This window comes from Pseudozyma flocculosa (assembly GCF_000417875.1).
Source record: "Pseudozyma flocculosa PF-1 unplaced genomic scaffold scaffold00003, whole genome shotgun sequence".
Lineage (NCBI taxonomy): Eukaryota > Fungi > Basidiomycota > Ustilaginomycetes > Ustilaginales > Ustilaginaceae > Pseudozyma > Pseudozyma flocculosa.
The window spans coordinates 463,569-479,367 of record NW_006920871.1 but is presented as its reverse complement, the minus strand read 5'-3'; the positions used below and the strand labels follow the sequence as shown (position 1 = coordinate 479,367).

The following is a 15,799-nucleotide window of genomic DNA, read 5'->3' as shown; positions in this document are numbered from 1 at the left end:
GTCATGGAATAAATCAAGCCGTCTCCCCTGCTGGTTCCCCTGCCGTCGCTGTCCCCGCAGCCGCCACCTCGTCGTCCATCGTCGCATCGGCATCTTGGGCCGTCGCCGCCGCCGCCTCGCCTTCTTGCCGCTTGACCCGCTTCGCCTCCCGGTCGTCTTCGGATCCCGTTCTCTTGCCCGCCGCCTCTATCGTCGCCGATGCGGACGCGCCCGCATCCGGCGCCGGCGCCTGTGCGGGTGCGGATGCTCCTTGCTCGGTCTCGGCCGCTGCGAGGGCCTCGAGCTCAGCCTGCCTCGCCTCCTTCATGGCCTGCGCCTCGCCCTCGGGCAGCACACGGAGCGCGTGCAGGATGAAGCCGCCGGTGGCCGACGTCGTCATCTCCGGGTGGGTGCGTCCAGGCAGCACCTGGTACCTCCGCATCCATGGCTCCGTGACCGAGATATTGACAAACTCCTCCGACGCCCGCAGGTGCGAGTGGCACTCGGTCAGCGGCTGCAAAAAGGGGCTGTGCACCACGACGCTGCCCGAGCCGCCAATCGCGCCCTTGACGCGCTCCAGGATGCTCTGCGGCTGGTAGTGGCACGCCACCAGCAGCGCGTCAAAGTCGCCCCGGAAGTACTCGGCGCGGTTCCGCTCCATCTCGCGCGCCGTCGCCTGTCGCTTGCGCTCACGCCCCTTGTCCTTGGCCTTCTTGCCCTGTTGCTGCGCCGCCGCGCCCGCCGATGCGCTGCCGTCGATCGCCTGGATCTGCTCCTCTTGCCCCACAAAGACGGGCCGGTAGTCGCGCTCGGTGGCGGCCCAGTGGATGACCTTGAGCGTGTGCCGAGTGTACTGATCCGAAAAGTTGAATTGCGACAGCACGTCAAACGCCGGCGGCGACTCGGCGTCGTTGATGCACAGCACCGTGCCGTCGCCGCCCAGGCGCTCCAGCACAGCACCCGTCAGCAGGCCAGAGACGCCGTCGACGACCAGGTACCGCCCGCCGGGCCGCACACTGGCAAACGAGAGGCACTGGGCCAGCGCGTCCGGACGCAGCCACCGGATCTTGTCCGGGTTCTTTTCAAAGTTGTACTTGCAGATCGTCCCGAGGTCTGGCGAGAGGGGCGTGAAGAGCTTCAGGTGCCTGGAGGGTCGGGCGCGGCGAGACGATTGGGGCGACATTGATTAGTGGGGACCTCGCGGGACTGAGGTCGGTCGGAGCGGCGACAGCAAGACCACGCAGATGGCACTCACTTTTGCTCCTTGCGCTGGACGTACTTGGCCTGGCTGTAGACGGTTCGGTCCTTGAAGCTCTCGCTGCCCTCGAGCTGCTTCTGGATGATCTCGCGACCCGTGATGCCGGCCTCTTTGAGCGCCTGGATGTCGACGTAGGTGAGCTTCTGGGCGGTGCCGTCGTCGTGGATGTTTTCGTTGGTGGCATCCGTCTCCTCTGCGGGTGCATGCGAGGAACGGAGCGGAGGGAGGGGGCATGGGCTATCGGTGGTCAGTAGGCCGACCGTCGCAAAGATGTCGCCCACTGTGCGACCATGCTGCTCGGAGCGTGACTTACCGAGCTCGGCGAGGGTGCTGTTCATGACGAGCTTGAGGGTGTTTGCATCTGCGATCTCGTAGGTGAAGCCAAAGGGCATGCCAATGATGTCGTCCGCCTTGAAGCTGCCAAACTTGCCGAGGTTGACTTGCTTTCCGGGGGCGAGCTCGGTCGACTTGAGGCGGCCCGAGGGCAGCTTGAGGATGATGTGGGACGTGGGGGCGATGTAGGTGACGCGCGAGCGGAGCGCGTCCGAGGTGACACGCGAGGCGGGGACGTTGCGACCTCGTCGTGATCGAGGGTTGATTGCGGGCCGGGTCGAGGTCGAAGAGGAGGCGGTGACCTGGTCGTTCATGGTGAGGGGTGCGGCAGCCGACGCCATCGAGGTGGAGGCGGTGTTGGTGGGCTGGGGATGCTGCTGCGCTGACATCGCAGCGGTAGACGCTGATGGCGGCGCCGGCTCCGTGGATGATCCGCCGTCCATGCTGGTTGGTGTGTGTGTGATGGTAACGAGTGGTGGCGAATGGAGTGGTCGTGGTGGTACGGGGCCAGGTGGGTGGTACGAGGCAGAGAAGGGCAGAGACGCCTGACAGACGAGCAGCCGACGGCCAATTTTCTTCTGAATTGCCGCCGTCATTTTCTGGATTTCCTCTTTCCGCCCGGGAATCGGCCATCGCCTCTTGCACCCTCCACAAGTGGCCAGGCCAGCTGGGCGGGCCAAAGGGCCACAGGGCGCACAGACAGCGCACCGCGTTGGCCCAAGCTCAAGCCCAAAGGCGAGGGCCAAAAAGGGCAGAGAGCATATCGACTTGGTACCCTCCTCGCCACCGCCACCACCACCGCCACCGCCAACATCATCACCAGCACCAGCCATAGAAACTCGCCAAGCATGGACTCACAATCTACCGCAAATACAGACGCTGCGCAGCAGTACATCGACTCGCAGACGGGTCCCACGGTGCCCTTTGACCGCGATGCCGTCTACACGCAGCTCGACGCCTTCACCGAGGCCGACCCCGAGTTCCAGGTGCATCTCCGCCTCGTCCGCCGATCCCTCGTCGCATGCCATGCCTGTTCATCATTAATCGCCCCATTCTTCCCTCACATCGGCCTGTCTCCACCTTTCGCACACAGTCTGGTCTGGACGCCATCCTGGGTCCGTTGACGGCCAGCGGTGCCACGCCCGACCAGCTCCTCCAGACCAAACAACGCGCAAAGGTCTTTTTCTTCATGTCAAAGTGCGTCATCCTCCTTCTCGTCCCTTTCTCCTCAAACCCCTGCAACGAACCGCTGTGCTCACTTCTGTCTGCTTTCCATCCCGACAACATCGAACGCACCGGCTCCTGCCCAGGACGGGAACCGAAATCGACTTCGACGACTATACATCCTGGCTCTCTTCCCGTGCACCCGCACCCGCACCCGCACCCACCGCTCCGTCTTCCTCCTCTAACCCCTCTGCCGCAACCGACGGCGCAACGGCGGCACCAGCCGCGCCGCACGACAAGCAGGAACCCTACCCGGCTTCGTTCGACTCTATCGTAGAGCTCATCGCCACAGGCCAAACTGACAAGATTGCCGGAATCAGGGATATCCCCCTCGTCGTGAGTGCCTCCCTTCCCCCGGCCGACCCCACCCCACGCCACGCAATGTCGCACAGCAGCCCGGTCCTTAGACTCACCTCCTTGGCCAAGCACAGATCAATGAGGAGGAACCGACCAAGCCATCCCTCTCGCGTCCCCTCAAGCCATGGGAGAAGGCGGCAGATGACCAAGCCCAAGATCCAGCTGAGCAGACGAACGAGGCTGCCGAGACGACCCACTGAGATGGCTGCGAATAAACGAAGAGGAAGGCGTATAAAAAAAGAGATGGGTCGGGGAACGATCTGGCCCGCACACTGCCGGCACAAAGCACGACGGCGGATCAATGGGACGACAGAGAATCGCGATCCTACTTCTGGAAGACGAGGCCCGGCTTCTCGACGGTAGCGGCAGGGGCGGCAGCAGGGGCGGCAGCGGTGACGACGTCGCCCTTGTCGGACCACTTCTTGAGCCACGCAATCACCTCGTGGTGCCATCGCAGCGAGTTTTCGGGCTTGAGCACCCAGTGGTTCTCGTCGGGGAAGTAGAGCAGCCGGCTGGGCACGCCGCGTCGTTGCAGCGTGTTGAAGGCGCTCAGGCCTTCGCTCTCCGTCAGCCGGTAGTCGCGTCCGCCGTGGATGACGAGCTGCGGCGTGTTCCAGTTGGCCGCGTGGTTCGACGGCGACCAGCGCGCAAAGCCCGCCGGGTTGCTCCAGGGCGTGCCGCCAAACTCGGCCTCGGGGAAGTAGAGCTCGTCGGTCGAGTACCACGTCGACGCCGTGCTAAACACGCCGTCGTGGCACACCAGCGCCTTGAAGTCGAAGCACTTGTCCCCCGCCAGCCCGTCGCCCTCGCCGCCCCGGCTGCTGCTGCACGGATCATTGTGGCCTTGAATCCAGTTGATCATGTAGCCTCCGTAGCTGGCGCCCGCTGCGACGACGCGGTCGGCGTCGGCGGCGGGGACCGTGTCGAGCACGTAGTGGACGCCGGCGCGGATGTCGTAGTAGGGGCGGCCGCCCCAGTTTCCGAGGATGGCTTCCGTGTACTCCTGGCCGTAGCCCGTCGAGCCCGAGGGGTCGATGGTGACGACAATGAAGCCCTGCGCCGCAAACACGGCCGGGTTCCAGCGCGTCGACCAGCTGTTGGCCCACGAACCCTCGGGTCCTCCGTGGATCAGCACCGCGACCGGGTACCCGTTCTCGCGGTTCTCGTCAAAGCCCGGGGGCCGGACGATCCAGCCGTGGCGCGTGACGCCCTCGGACCCGGCAAAGGTGAACTGCTCGGGCTCGGGGCCGAAGTCGACCTTGGACAGAGCGTGGCTGTCGGCGGCGATGGTGGTCAGCTGGCGCGGCTGCTTGCGCCCCTTGCCAGCGTCAACGAGGTAGAGCTCGGTGGGCGAAGTGAGCGACGAGGCGGCCACCAGGAGCCGGCCGCCAGCGAGCTCGGCGACCGACGAGACACCGCCCTGACCGACGACCTCGTCGGGCTCCGCGTGCGACGCTTTCCAGCCGCCGGTCGAGTGTTTGCGCCTAATGCTGGCGCGGTAGACCTTGTGCTGCTCGTCGTCCTCGGACAGGATCCAGAGCTGGGAGCCGTCCTTGGAGAACTGGACCGACGACGGGCTCTGGTCCCAGGACCCGAACAGCTCGTCCTGGGTGTCCGAGTTGAGCGTGTAGAGCTGGAGGATGCGGCGGTCCGACTCGAAGCCGTCCTTGCGCATCTGGAGCCAGGCGAGCGTCTCGCCGTCGGGCGAAAAGGCAGGGGCGCCCGCCCAGCCGTGCTCGCCCGACGAGATGCGGCGAGGGGGCGCACCTCCCTTGAGCGGGGCGATGTAGATGTTCTGCTTGGTGTGCCACGCCGGCGGCAGCTCGGGATCCTTGGAGGTCCAAGCGACGAAGCGGTCGGACACGGCAAAGTCGTCTGCGCCACCGAAGGGCTTGACGGGAGCCTCGAGCTTGGTGTCGGGCATGAGGTTGCGGAAGTCGCTGTCAAAGTGCCAGCTGGTGACAAAGTTGTCCTTTTTGCGGCTGAGGTCGACCGAGAAGAGCTGGGAGCGCTTGCGCGGGTTGACCCAGGTGTCCCAGTGGCGGACAAAGTCGGAATCGTAGGCCTTGACCCGGTTCCACTCCTGCTCCCTGTCCGAGGCGTCGTGGGCCTTGACGTTGGCGAGGACGCCGTCGTCGTAGACCTCTGCGCTGAAGACGAGGACGGCTTCGGTCTCGGACTGGCGGACCACCTGGAGGTTGGAGACGGGGGCGGGAAAGGCGCCGATGCGGTAGCCGGGGTCGAGCGGGTCGGGGGTGCCGGCGGTAAGGTTCTTTGCGTAGAGTACATTGTCGATCAGGAAGGCGACCTCTGCGTCTGCGAGGTAGAGACCCTCGGTGGTGTTGTAGACGACCTCGACGGGGTCGGCGCGCTGGGTCGAGCTGTGCGAGGGGAGGTCGAGGGCGTAGAGGACCTGGCGCTTAGCGTGCTTTTCGAGGTCGTAGGTCGAGACGCCGTAGAGGGCCGAGGCCGAGTTGGGCGAGGCGGCGGAAAAGGCGGTGCGGGGAGCCTGGATGAGGCGCTCGGGAGTGAGGACCTTTGCAGCGAGCGTGGCCAGCGGCGAGGCGAGGAGCGCCACGAGCAAGAGCGACGATGCGCTGCGGCCGGACGACAGCATGGCGGGCGTCTGGCTTTGCAGCGGAGCAAGGGGCAGAGGGGGTTGAAGAGGGGCAATGAGCGAGAGAGAGGATTGGGGAGAGGATGGAGGGGGGGTAAGAGGAAGAGGGACAGGGGGTCGAGCAGATGGCGCTTTTTGCCCGCTGAGCGATGCTGGCTGGCTGGCTGGCAGGCGCAGGCGAGCCCGAGGCGAGCGATATTAAAGAGAGGCCGGAGCGAGGGGGAAGAGCGGGGCCCGAGGTGTTGGTTGCGAGGAGAGGAGGTGGCACGGATGTGGGGCGGCGGGACAAAATTGGGTCGACAGGCAAGGCAAGGCAGGCAGCAGGCAGGCAGGCAGAAAAAGAGAGAGGCACGCCGGAATGCGGGGTGGCCCGCGCGTCGTTGGCAGGCCTGCCCTCGACCCTAGCCTGGGGCCAGACGAGCCAGAGGAGCGCGGATCCGAAAGAGCCGCCGGATGTCAATCAGCCGACCCGCCAACCCGACGGCGGCGACTGCCTGCCAGGCCAGCAGGCCCCTGCGCCTCAGTACCGGCCTGCCTGTGCGACTTACGGCCAGGGTCCAACCCGTCTGTTGACCCCGGCGAAATGACGCACTACTTTGGCTGCGCGCTCTGCCGCTGCCGCCTGCCTGCTCTTTTTTGGTCCGACCGACTCCACCCGGCCTGCTGGCTGCCTGCCTTTGCGGGCCTCTGCTCAGATGCCCCCTCCTCCCACCCCCCCGCATCCTCGCTAGGCCGTGTGGCAGTGCCTTGGACAGGGGCCAGGATCAGCTAGATAAGCCAAGACGCTGGCCGTCGCTTGCTCTCACCGCCACAACAACCACCCCACCACCACCACCACGCCAGCACTTTGCTTCACCACGTTTGCAAACACCCTCTCACTGCCTCTACACTATCTATCAACCTCGCCAGTCATACACACCATGTCGGACAACCAGGGCAACAAGAACGAGGAGCAGAGCTTCACCATCCAGTGAGTGCTACCTTCGGGAGGGCCTACATGCTGTTGTCGTCTCGCCCGTCCACTCACCTAATACCCTCCTGATCCGGTCTGCCACCTGTCTACCTGCCTGCCTGCTTCCAGGCCCCACCCTGCGACCAGTGAGTGTGGATGCACGCCTCGTAGCCACGTCCGCCTGGCGTTTATCCGCGGCTGACACCCGCTCGAATCCTCCGGTCTCTCCCACAGCCAACGACCCCAACACCGACCCTGCGCTCAAAGGCGGCCAGGCGGACGTCTTCGGCAAGCCCGGCCCCCAGATCTTTGACACCTCCAAGCTCGAGGAGCCCCTCAGTGAGTAGCGTCGAGCTGCCACCCTGCCGAACCGCTGCGCCTCGCCCTGTCAAGGCACTCTTGGCTGACATTTCCCTCCCCTGTCACTTCACCCCTCGTTCGCTTCGCCGCACCCTCAGGCAAGGATGAGCTGGCCAAGCGATCGGCCGAGCTCAACAAGTGACCTGTGACCTGCCCCACCTTGCACCGTGCCTAGACACTGCTCTAGCCCCACGTCTGTAGCCTGTACGCCATCTGCTTTCGTCCGATACCTCGACGCCTCTCTTCAACGACATGACTCCCATGCCATGCGCACGATTGATTGACCCTCTGCGGCCACAGTCCCCATATTTCTCTCCTCTCGGGCGACCACGCTGGCTCGAATCGAGTCGCGCTCCTATTGTCCCGCCGAGAGGGCCCGACGCCGACAGGTGAGCATGCAGCTGGCGCGGCGTGTCTGTCGTGCGAGAGTCCAACACGATGTGCTTGCACCTTTCAGTGAGTGAGGGAATGCGGCAGACTCAGAGCGTGCCGGCAGTACAATGAGGGAAAAGGGGCGGAGATGTGCCCGCATGCCTGCGGAGCGGGGGATGCGTGGCCGTGCCTCGAAAGGAAGGGAGCGCGGGGCGTCGCCACAGCGCGCAACCTGACGTCCCCCCACTCCCACTCACCTCTCTTTTTTTCGTATCCGTCAAGCAGGACAAAGGGACTGCCTTTCGACGCGTCCTGGCAATCGCACAAAGGGATTCCTCTTTCGTCGAGGTTCCCTTTGTGCTGTCCTCCTGCCTCTCGCCATTGACGGATCAGTATGGATCTTAGGAGGGGGTGCAAGCTGGGCGGGCTCCTCGAGAGGGTCAAAATCGACCGTCTGCTCATCTTCCCTTCTCCCATCTCCCTCCTCACGCCCACATCTTACCTCGTCTGCCTATCTCCTGATCCGCCGCTCACTTCGCTCCTCGTAGCTCGCTCTTCTACAACTAACGCCACAGAGGTGCAGAGCGATCCTCGTCGCTGGTCGACGCTTCTCATACCGCGACCCCGTCACATCACCACCGCCTACAAGCCATGCCGTCGACGTCGCCCATCTCTACCTTCTCACCGCCCTCCTCGCCGGACGAGGCTGGCGTCTCTCGAGCCCCGCACAATCCAAACTATGGCATCGCCAAGTTCCAGCTGCAGCCGGCACCGCGAGATCGCAGGTCGGCACGCGCTCGATCCCCACGCCTCCGCCGTCGCGGCAGCCAAGACAGCCAGACTACGATCAACGGCGGCGACAGTGGCAACTCCAGCGCCGAAGACGTCGACTTGGCCGTCGACGAAGCGCGTCATGGACGGTTCCAGGAGCATCTCAGCTGGGACGCACGGCCGTCCAGCTGCGACCTCGATACGCCGCCTCGCCTCGACGCTCGTCTGCCCGCCGATGTGGTCGGCATCGCCACGGCACCCTCTCCCGGTCCCGATCGCGAGGCGATGCAGCAGCAAACAAATCTCCGGCGGCAGCCCAGCGTCCCGCGATCCGTGTACGAAGAGGTGCAGAGCCCCTCGTCAGCTTCAATGGACGTGGACGAATTCCCACTGCCGCTGGCCTCGGCCATGCTCGAGGCGACGAGCCAGGGACAGGATCCCAACGTCCGCCTCTCGGCCCAGGCGGGCACCGTGGCGCACTCGCGACGTGCCCACATTCCCCTCCACGGCGCTGGTGCCTCGCCTCGACGCGTCAGCCTCCCTTCGCCCAGCACGGCCAGGCTGCGGCGCTTTTCATCGAGCTCTTCCCTCCGCTCGATGTCACCTCGCTCTCCGGCAGCGTGCCAAGTCGTTGTGGGCAGGAGGGGACAGGAACGCCTCAAGCGACAGCGCGAGTCCACCATCCTCACCCTGCCGCCCATGAGCCCCCTGACTCCTCGGCGGGCCGAGACTCTGCACACCCCCACCCGCGTCCGCGCCGACGCCGTCCGAGCACAGCAGGTCAACGGCCACCTGGCCGTCGAGACGCCCGCGCCCGCATCCCGTGCTGCGGCAGAGGCCGGCGACGACATCGAGCGCACACCGCTCTCGGCGACGCTCAAGGAGATTGGCGCGAAGCGGGCCACATTCTTCTACACGCCACCCGAAGCAGTCGAAGCGGACTACAACGTGCCCGCCTGGGCTAGCAGGTTCCAGGCCAACCACCACCGTCGCCACGTCCTCGAGGACAACAAGAAGGCCATCGAGGCGTTTCGTCCGCTGCAGCTCGTCGACTCGTCCGCAACCTCCGTGGCCCCCGCTCTTATCGCCACTGACGCCACCACGGACACCGACGTCGAGACAACTGTCAAGCGCGAAGACTTCGGTGCCGAGGTTGCTGGACTTAGCCTTCCGCAGCTGACGGTCGCGGGCGACATCATGCCCTTCAGCCCCAACGGCGATCTCCTGAGCGGTGATCCATCAGCACTGTTGCCCCGATCGCGCCTCGGCCAGCAGGAACAAGCTGCGAGTGCCGTGGCGATCCGAACTCTGGCCACGCCGCGAGACCGACAGCACGGCGCGCCCGCCAAGGTGCAGAGTACGGGGCGCGGTCTGTTTCTGCGTCCGGACGGCGGCCATGGCTCGAACCGCGTCTCACATCTCGTCGACGCGATCAAGACGTTGAAGCCATCACCTCGAAAGGGCTGGAACCTCTCGATCCCGTATCGCCGTCACACCACCGAGGCCGAGGCGCGCTCCGCCTCGAACACGGGTGCCATCGAGGAGAGGCGCGATGGATGGGGCGGGATCCTGACGCGGTGCAGCTGGTTCAGCAGCGACGTCAAAGGGCCCCTCATCTCGCCGTGCCCTCCTCTCGTTCCCTCACCGTCCAACGGAGATGGCTCAAAGGTAGGCTTCGACGGCGAGGCAGATGGAGTCGCAAAGCCGTCCGGGTCGGCCAGGAAGCTGGAACGTCGAGCGAGGTTCAAGAGCCTCGACCGGCTCGTCGAGGCCATCCCTCGGCCGGCCTCGGACGACAGCAGCGAGAGGATCGAGGAGCTGGCCGAGGCGGACGAGTGGGAGGACCTGCCGCTTTCTCCTTCGCCTTCCCTCTGCTCTTCATCCGACGAGACGCTACTGGACGCCTCGTCGTCCTCGCAGAAGTCGTCGCTGGAGAAGGGCGCCCCGCGCTTCGTCAAGACCGTCGACCCGGCCTCGTTCTCCAAGCCGCTTCCGGACCATTCTGCGCCGACAAAGGAGGGAGGTCAACGTCGGACGGGATGGCAGCGTCTCTTTGAACTCGGTCGGTCCTCCTGCTCCTCGCTCCTCGCCTCGCCTGCCGCTACGGCGTCGACCAGGAAGAAGGAGGGACAGTTCGTGTACGACGACGAGGTATTCGTCATCGGTCGTCGTCGTGCCCCCTCTGTCTCTTCCTCTCGCACCTCGTCGTCGTCATTCGGGGACAAGGCCGACAGATCCGGAGACAAGGGCGAGCGGAGCATCGTCCAGGTCGGCGAGGGCAGCGTCGAGTCGCGACCGCTTCCGGGTGTGGAAGAGGTGAGGAGGACGAGGAAGCGGAGGGCCATGGTGCACCTCCTCGTCCTCTTCCTCCTCGTCGCCTCGGTCGGTCTCAACATTGCGCTGTTCATCGAGAGGTCCGATGTGCATATCCATCCCGTCGCCTCGGCTGCAGCCTCGACCTCATCGGTCCGCGCGCAGGTTCCGGTCGATGGGCAGCACTCGGCCGCCCTCAACGGCGGTGCTGGCTCGACGATTGCTCCGACCTACACGTCTCCTCTGCCGAACCAGGCTTCCACCGTCGCTGCCGTACCCACCGCTGCATCCAATCCAACCACCACCACCGCCACCGCCACTGGCCCAGACACCTCGTCTGATAGCGCCGCCACCGACGATGCGGACGACGCGACAATCTCCGACAGCGATTCGCCAGAGGAGATCCAGAGCAAGCTGGAGCAGCAAGGCCGCATCACGGCCATCAGGCACGCCGCTGCCCTCTCGGGCCAGCCCCAGTCCCAGCCCCAACGTCGCTCCATCTTGCAGCATCGCCAACACCTGTCCAGTCGTTTCTCTGGCTTCTTCTGAATGCCGTCCCTCGCCGCTGCCCACGCGCCAGTATCTACGTACGCTCCTTTCCGCACTCGCTCGCTCTGCCGCTCCCCTGCTCGGTCCTCCCTGGTCCTCGTCTCGCTCTGCTCGATCGTCGCCGACAACGTCCGGAGTCATCGAGGCTAGAATCACTTTCGCTCTCCCCCCACAGCGCTCTTCCCGCTCCTGCGCGCGCAAGCGTGTAGGCATGTATGTATGTACAAGAACAGCCAAGGCCGGCTACTCGACGAGCCACATCTTGGTCTTGCCCCTCTTGGTGTTCTGGTCCTTTTCGACGCCAATCTCGACGGTGCACGTGTCAAAGATGCCGAGCGTGGCGGGCCTCGACAGCCCGCTCACGTCGGTCGGGATCGTGACCTGGTAGTTTTCCGCGTCAAACTCGACCTCGCCCTTGAACGTGATCAGGCCCTCGAGGCCGAACTTGTTGACAAAGACGGCGATGCCATTGCGGAAGGTGCGGATCACGAAGGCCTCTTCGCGCAGCCTCACCCCGTTGGCCAATGCCAGCTGCTGCGAAGCCGTCGCCTTCTTCTTGGTCTTTGACGGCTTCTCCTGCTGCTTCTCCTGCTGCTGCTGCTGCTGCTCGAGCAGCTGGTTCTTTTCCGTGATTGACAGGCCGACGTAGAACTCGACCGAGGCGCGACCGGCCATCTGGGCGGAGCGGTGGCGCTTGTTGACCACCTTGAGGATGTCGTCGACATGGTCCTTGCTGTGCAGCGACGCGTGCAGAGGCTCGTAGTTGATGGCGGCCGCCAGCTGCCGGTGGGCGAGCACGTCGGCGAACCGACGGATGGGCGAGGTAAAGTGCGTGTACATGCCGCACGCCAGACCGTAGTGCCCAAACGTGTCGCGCGCCACGGAGCCAGAGCAGAAGTACTCGGCCGACAGCATGCAGCGCGTCGCCATGATGCGCACCAGGGTGTTGAACGCCGGCTCGGCGGGGTCGACGCAGAGGTCGAGCGACGCCGCCAGCGCGCCCGAGCTCGACGTGTCGAGGTCCATGCCCTTGCGCTTGTGCAGAATGTCCTGCAGCGTCTCAAAGTTGGTCTTGGGTGGCGGCAGGTGGCGTCGCAGCACCGCCGTCATCGGGAAGGTCTCGTAGATCTTTTCGGCCACCGACACGTTGGCGAGCAGCATGAACTCCTCCACCAGGCTGTTGGTCTCGCGCATCTCCTTCTGTTCGACGTCGATCGGCCCGGCAGTCTCGGACGAGTCGAGGTGGATGCGCACCTCGGGCGAGGCCAGGTTGAGCGCGCCGGCGTCCATCCGCTTCTTTTTGAGCTGAATGGCCAGCGAGTTGAGCAGCCGCACCGACTGCGTGATGGCGTCGTCCTTGGTCGGGTCGTCCTTGCGGGTCTGCGCCTCCTCGTAGGTGAAGGCCGCCTTGGAGGCGATCACCGACTTGTGGAAGCGAACGCTGACGATGTCGGCCTCGGGCGTCATCTCCCAGATGGCCGAGAAGGCCAGCCGCTCGACGTAGGGCCGCAGCGAGCAGAGGTTGGTGCCGAGCAGGTGCGGCAGCATGTCGATACGGCGGTCCACCAGGTAGACGGTCGTGCCGCGCGAGGCGGCCTCGGAGTCCATGGGCGTGTCTGGACGCACAAAGTACGACACGTCGGCGATGTGTACGCCGGCCTCGATGTTGCCGTTGGGCAGCCGCTTGGCGTGGAGCGCGTCGTCGATGTCCTGACACCCGACCGGATCGATGCTGCAGATGTTCTCGTCGCGCAGGTCAACGCGGTCGCGCCACGCCTTGTGCGTCATGTCCTTGGGCGGCACCTTCCACTCGTCGCCTTCGACGGGAAGGCAGTCGAGGATGGCCTTGCTAAACGGCCGGTAGGGCACGTCGTGCTCGAGCAGCAGCGACTCCTGCTCCGCCTCCTTGCTTTCGGTCGCACCGAGCGCGCGAACAAAGTGGCCGTCGGGGTAGCGGCTGGTAGGTCTCCAGGCATCGAGCGCGACGAGGATCTTCTGACCGATGAGATCCTTGGCCTGGCGCGTGCGGATACGGATCCTCGGGACTTTGCGATCGACGGGTGTAGCGAAAAGAGACTGCGCTGCGAGGCCTCCGAGCGCCGACTCGTTGACCGAAGTGACATCGACGTGGGCGACGTAGGATCGCCAGTTGCGCCGCACGATGCCGACCACCTTGCCCGTCGGCTGCGGCTCTCCCTTCGTGGAGCGCGCATTTGCCTCTGCGTCGGCCTGCTCCTTTCGCGCCAGCCTCGCCTCTTCGTCGTCCTCCTCGTTTCCACCCTCGCCGTCGCTGCCCTCGACGTCGTCGTTGCGCAGTGCCGCATCGGCGTCGATGACCTCCTCGGTTGCCGCCTTCCACTCCTCCTTGGGCAGGATCTGAACCGCCACAATGTCGCCATCGATAGCGCGGTTCATGGCTTCGCGACCAACGAGGAGCACCGGGCGATCGTAGGCCTGCGTCCGCACGGTGCCCTCGAGATAGTTGTACGGGTTGGCGTTGAAGAAACCCTGAGCGAGCGCACCAGACTTGATACCGGCGGTCACAGTGTTCTGCGGCAGGTGCTCGGGGTAGAGGACGGTGCGCTTCTCCCCGCTTCCGCTGCCGGCACCACCGAAGCCGCCAATGGTCCTAGCCGAGAGGAGGTCGAGAAGCTGTTCGGCATTGGACATGCCCTCGACGTAGTCCTTGACCGAGAGGGCGCGGAGGCCCGAGTCGATGGCCTTGCGCACGTTGTCTTGGTCATCGCTGATGAGGATGACGTCCAGGTTGGCCTTGGTGGACGATCCAGGTCCGGTCGAGGCCATGAGGTGAGCACGGTACCACTTGACGGCAGTACGAATGGCGCGGTCGTTGCGGTCGTTTGGCGACTCGTCATCGAGGCGAGTCACGGCCGTCGATCTGGTGCAAGAGCATTCGTTCAAGACATGGCAGGCGAGAGAGAATCAGCGGTGGGATCGCCAGGAGAGCAGGGCGTGCGAGGCGGGGAAGAGGACTCACCTTCCGAAGTCGTTGTAGAATACCCAGAACCTCCGGTCGGGGTCGGCGATGAGGTTCTTGAGGCGGTTGTAGAGGGGCAGGCTGCGGTGCCTGACCTCGTCCATTACGGTCTGTAGGACGATGACGTCGGTAAAGGCCGGATTCTCGAGGAGGTCCATCTGGTGGAGGAAAGCGTTGGTGTCGACGACGACGTAGTGCTGACGGTCGACCTTGGCGTTGGACAGGCCCTTTGCGTTGAGCCAGGCCTTTTTGTGCGCAAGACCCTGCTCGACGTCCCTCTGGATGGCATCGTGGAGGGGTTGGCACTTTTGGCAGGCGACACTGCCGCAGGGGATGTCATCGCGGAGATAGCGCTCGCGGAGGACCTTTATAACTTTGCCGCGCGCCGTCTTGCGAAAGTACTTGCGCTGGCTCGCCTCGAGCTCCGCACCGGCGAGCGGACGCTTCTGGATGGAGATCTGGACCATGTCCAACGACGTTGCCGGTCGCTTGGAGAGCGGCAGGCGGTGGGGGAGGGGGCGAGAAAGGGACGGGGCGGGGTGCGATGGTGGTGTTGGAAGGGTGGCGGCGGTGAGAGGCAAAAAGTCAAAGAGGGACGCAGCCGACGTGCGTCCGTGTGGAGCTGCCAAACTCCGCATCGGCCAACAGTCGCAATCGGGCTTGGATCCGATTGAGATCCATGTGGCTCATCGGGGACACCCTGCCGGCCTCCTTCGCGAGCTCAGCAGCATCTCGGCACTTTCGCTCCTCGCCGACACGCGTCCTCAACTGCCGGCCGCCCTCCCGACGAGCACCGGATGCTGTTCATCGCACGCCATCTGTGCTACCTCGCTGCGGCATCCAAAGAGGTGCACTGCGTGGCTAGACGACCTTGCAATGGCTCCCTTCACTCCGCCCGCCAAGGCCTGTCTGTCCGGCTCTTTCAACGCTCGAGGTCCTCTCGTTGACCTCCGTTGGACCTGGAGTGCTACTCGGCGACGGTCACCCGGGCGCTTTGGCAATTGTAGGCTGAGCTGCCGGGTCGACACGACAGCTACACAGAGCTCGATGCCTGGCCGCCAAGCGTCCAATTCGGTGGCCACTACGTTCCAGTCGGCCCCACAGGGCCGAGGTGCAAGCCTATCTGTCGACGATGCTGCACAGCATCGTCTCCAGCGCGGTGTCGAGAAGGCCCGTAAGAGCCAGGAGATCCACCCGGCGAGGGATTCCATGGTGAGGGCCTGGCTCGCGCGGGGGCAGTGCCGTGCGCGGAGGCAGAAGACCATCTACGCCCAATCGGCTCCATTCACGGCGATGGCCTGCAAAGGACACCCGCGATATCGAACATGGTGTCGCCAGCAACAGGCCTACGTTGTGGGCAACATGCTGGGTGCAATGGCAAGCTGAAGAGCCGTGCTCGCATCGAGCGTGGCAGGGTCCAGCGGAATCTGCTTGGCTCGGCCTTCCAACTCGCCGATGACCGAGCAAGTCGAGAATCGGAGCGAGGCACGGCGGCACCGAACCGATGGCGCCGAGGTTGTCCAAAAACAATTTCGGAGCCGCTGGGATTTCTCGATTCCCACGCCTCGGCCGACGCGACGTTGGGTCCGAAAATCGTCTTGGGCCTCGGAGGCGAGCGCCAGCCGCCCCATTGGACTCGGTCGCTCCCCGCCCGCCTGCGAAGGCCTGGTGGCGGTGGCACACCGGGGCTGGCGCGGGCCTGGCCGCTGGCTGGTG

The 15,799-nt window shown here is 64.9% G+C and overlaps 6 protein-coding genes across 6 annotated transcripts; 3 read left to right on the top strand and 3 right to left on the bottom strand.

The window, feature by feature from the left end:
- Window positions 1-13: 13 nt before the first annotated feature.
- On the bottom strand, window positions 14-2,013 carry PFL1_01280 (uncharacterized protein; the record flags this gene model as incomplete). Its single annotated transcript, XM_007878783.1, has 3 exons — window positions 14-1,124; window positions 1,235-1,430; window positions 1,551-2,013. 3 exons carry the CDS (start codon window positions 2,011-2,013, stop codon window positions 14-16), a joined length of 1,770 nt encoding a protein of 589 aa, XP_007876974.1.
- A 405-nt stretch (window positions 2,014-2,418) lies between these two features.
- PFL1_01279 (uncharacterized protein) lies at window positions 2,419-3,351 on the top strand (the record flags this gene model as incomplete). The annotated part of the gene is made up of 4 exons (XM_007878782.1): window positions 2,419-2,556; window positions 2,664-2,767; window positions 2,881-3,130; window positions 3,226-3,351. 4 exons carry the CDS (start codon window positions 2,419-2,421, stop codon window positions 3,349-3,351), a joined length of 618 nt encoding a protein of 205 aa, XP_007876973.1.
- A 125-nt stretch (window positions 3,352-3,476) lies between these two features.
- PFL1_01278 (uncharacterized protein) lies at window positions 3,477-5,768 on the bottom strand (the record flags this gene model as incomplete). The annotated part of the gene is made up of 1 exon (XM_007878781.1): window positions 3,477-5,768. One exon carries the CDS (start codon window positions 5,766-5,768, stop codon window positions 3,477-3,479), a length of 2,292 nt encoding a protein of 763 aa, XP_007876972.1.
- A 920-nt stretch (window positions 5,769-6,688) lies between these two features.
- On the top strand, window positions 6,689-7,222 carry PFL1_01277 (uncharacterized protein; the record flags this gene model as incomplete). The annotated part of the gene is made up of 4 exons (XM_007878780.1): window positions 6,689-6,738; window positions 6,850-6,866; window positions 6,955-7,059; window positions 7,179-7,222. 4 exons carry the CDS (start codon window positions 6,689-6,691, stop codon window positions 7,220-7,222), a joined length of 216 nt encoding a protein of 71 aa, XP_007876971.1.
- Window positions 7,223-8,103: 881 nt separating this feature from the next.
- PFL1_01276 (uncharacterized protein) lies at window positions 8,104-11,085 on the top strand (the record flags this gene model as incomplete). Its single annotated transcript, XM_007878779.1, has 1 exon — window positions 8,104-11,085. One exon carries the CDS (start codon window positions 8,104-8,106, stop codon window positions 11,083-11,085), a length of 2,982 nt encoding a protein of 993 aa, XP_007876970.1.
- Window positions 11,086-11,328: 243 nt separating this feature from the next.
- Window positions 11,329-14,550, bottom strand: PFL1_01275 (uncharacterized protein; the record flags this gene model as incomplete). The annotated part of the gene is made up of 2 exons (XM_007878778.1): window positions 11,329-13,984; window positions 14,084-14,550. The coding sequence occupies 2 exons, from the start codon at window positions 14,548-14,550 to the stop codon at window positions 11,329-11,331; spliced, it is 3,123 nt and encodes a 1,040-aa protein (XP_007876969.1).
- Between the last annotated feature and the right edge of the window lie 1,249 nt (window positions 14,551-15,799).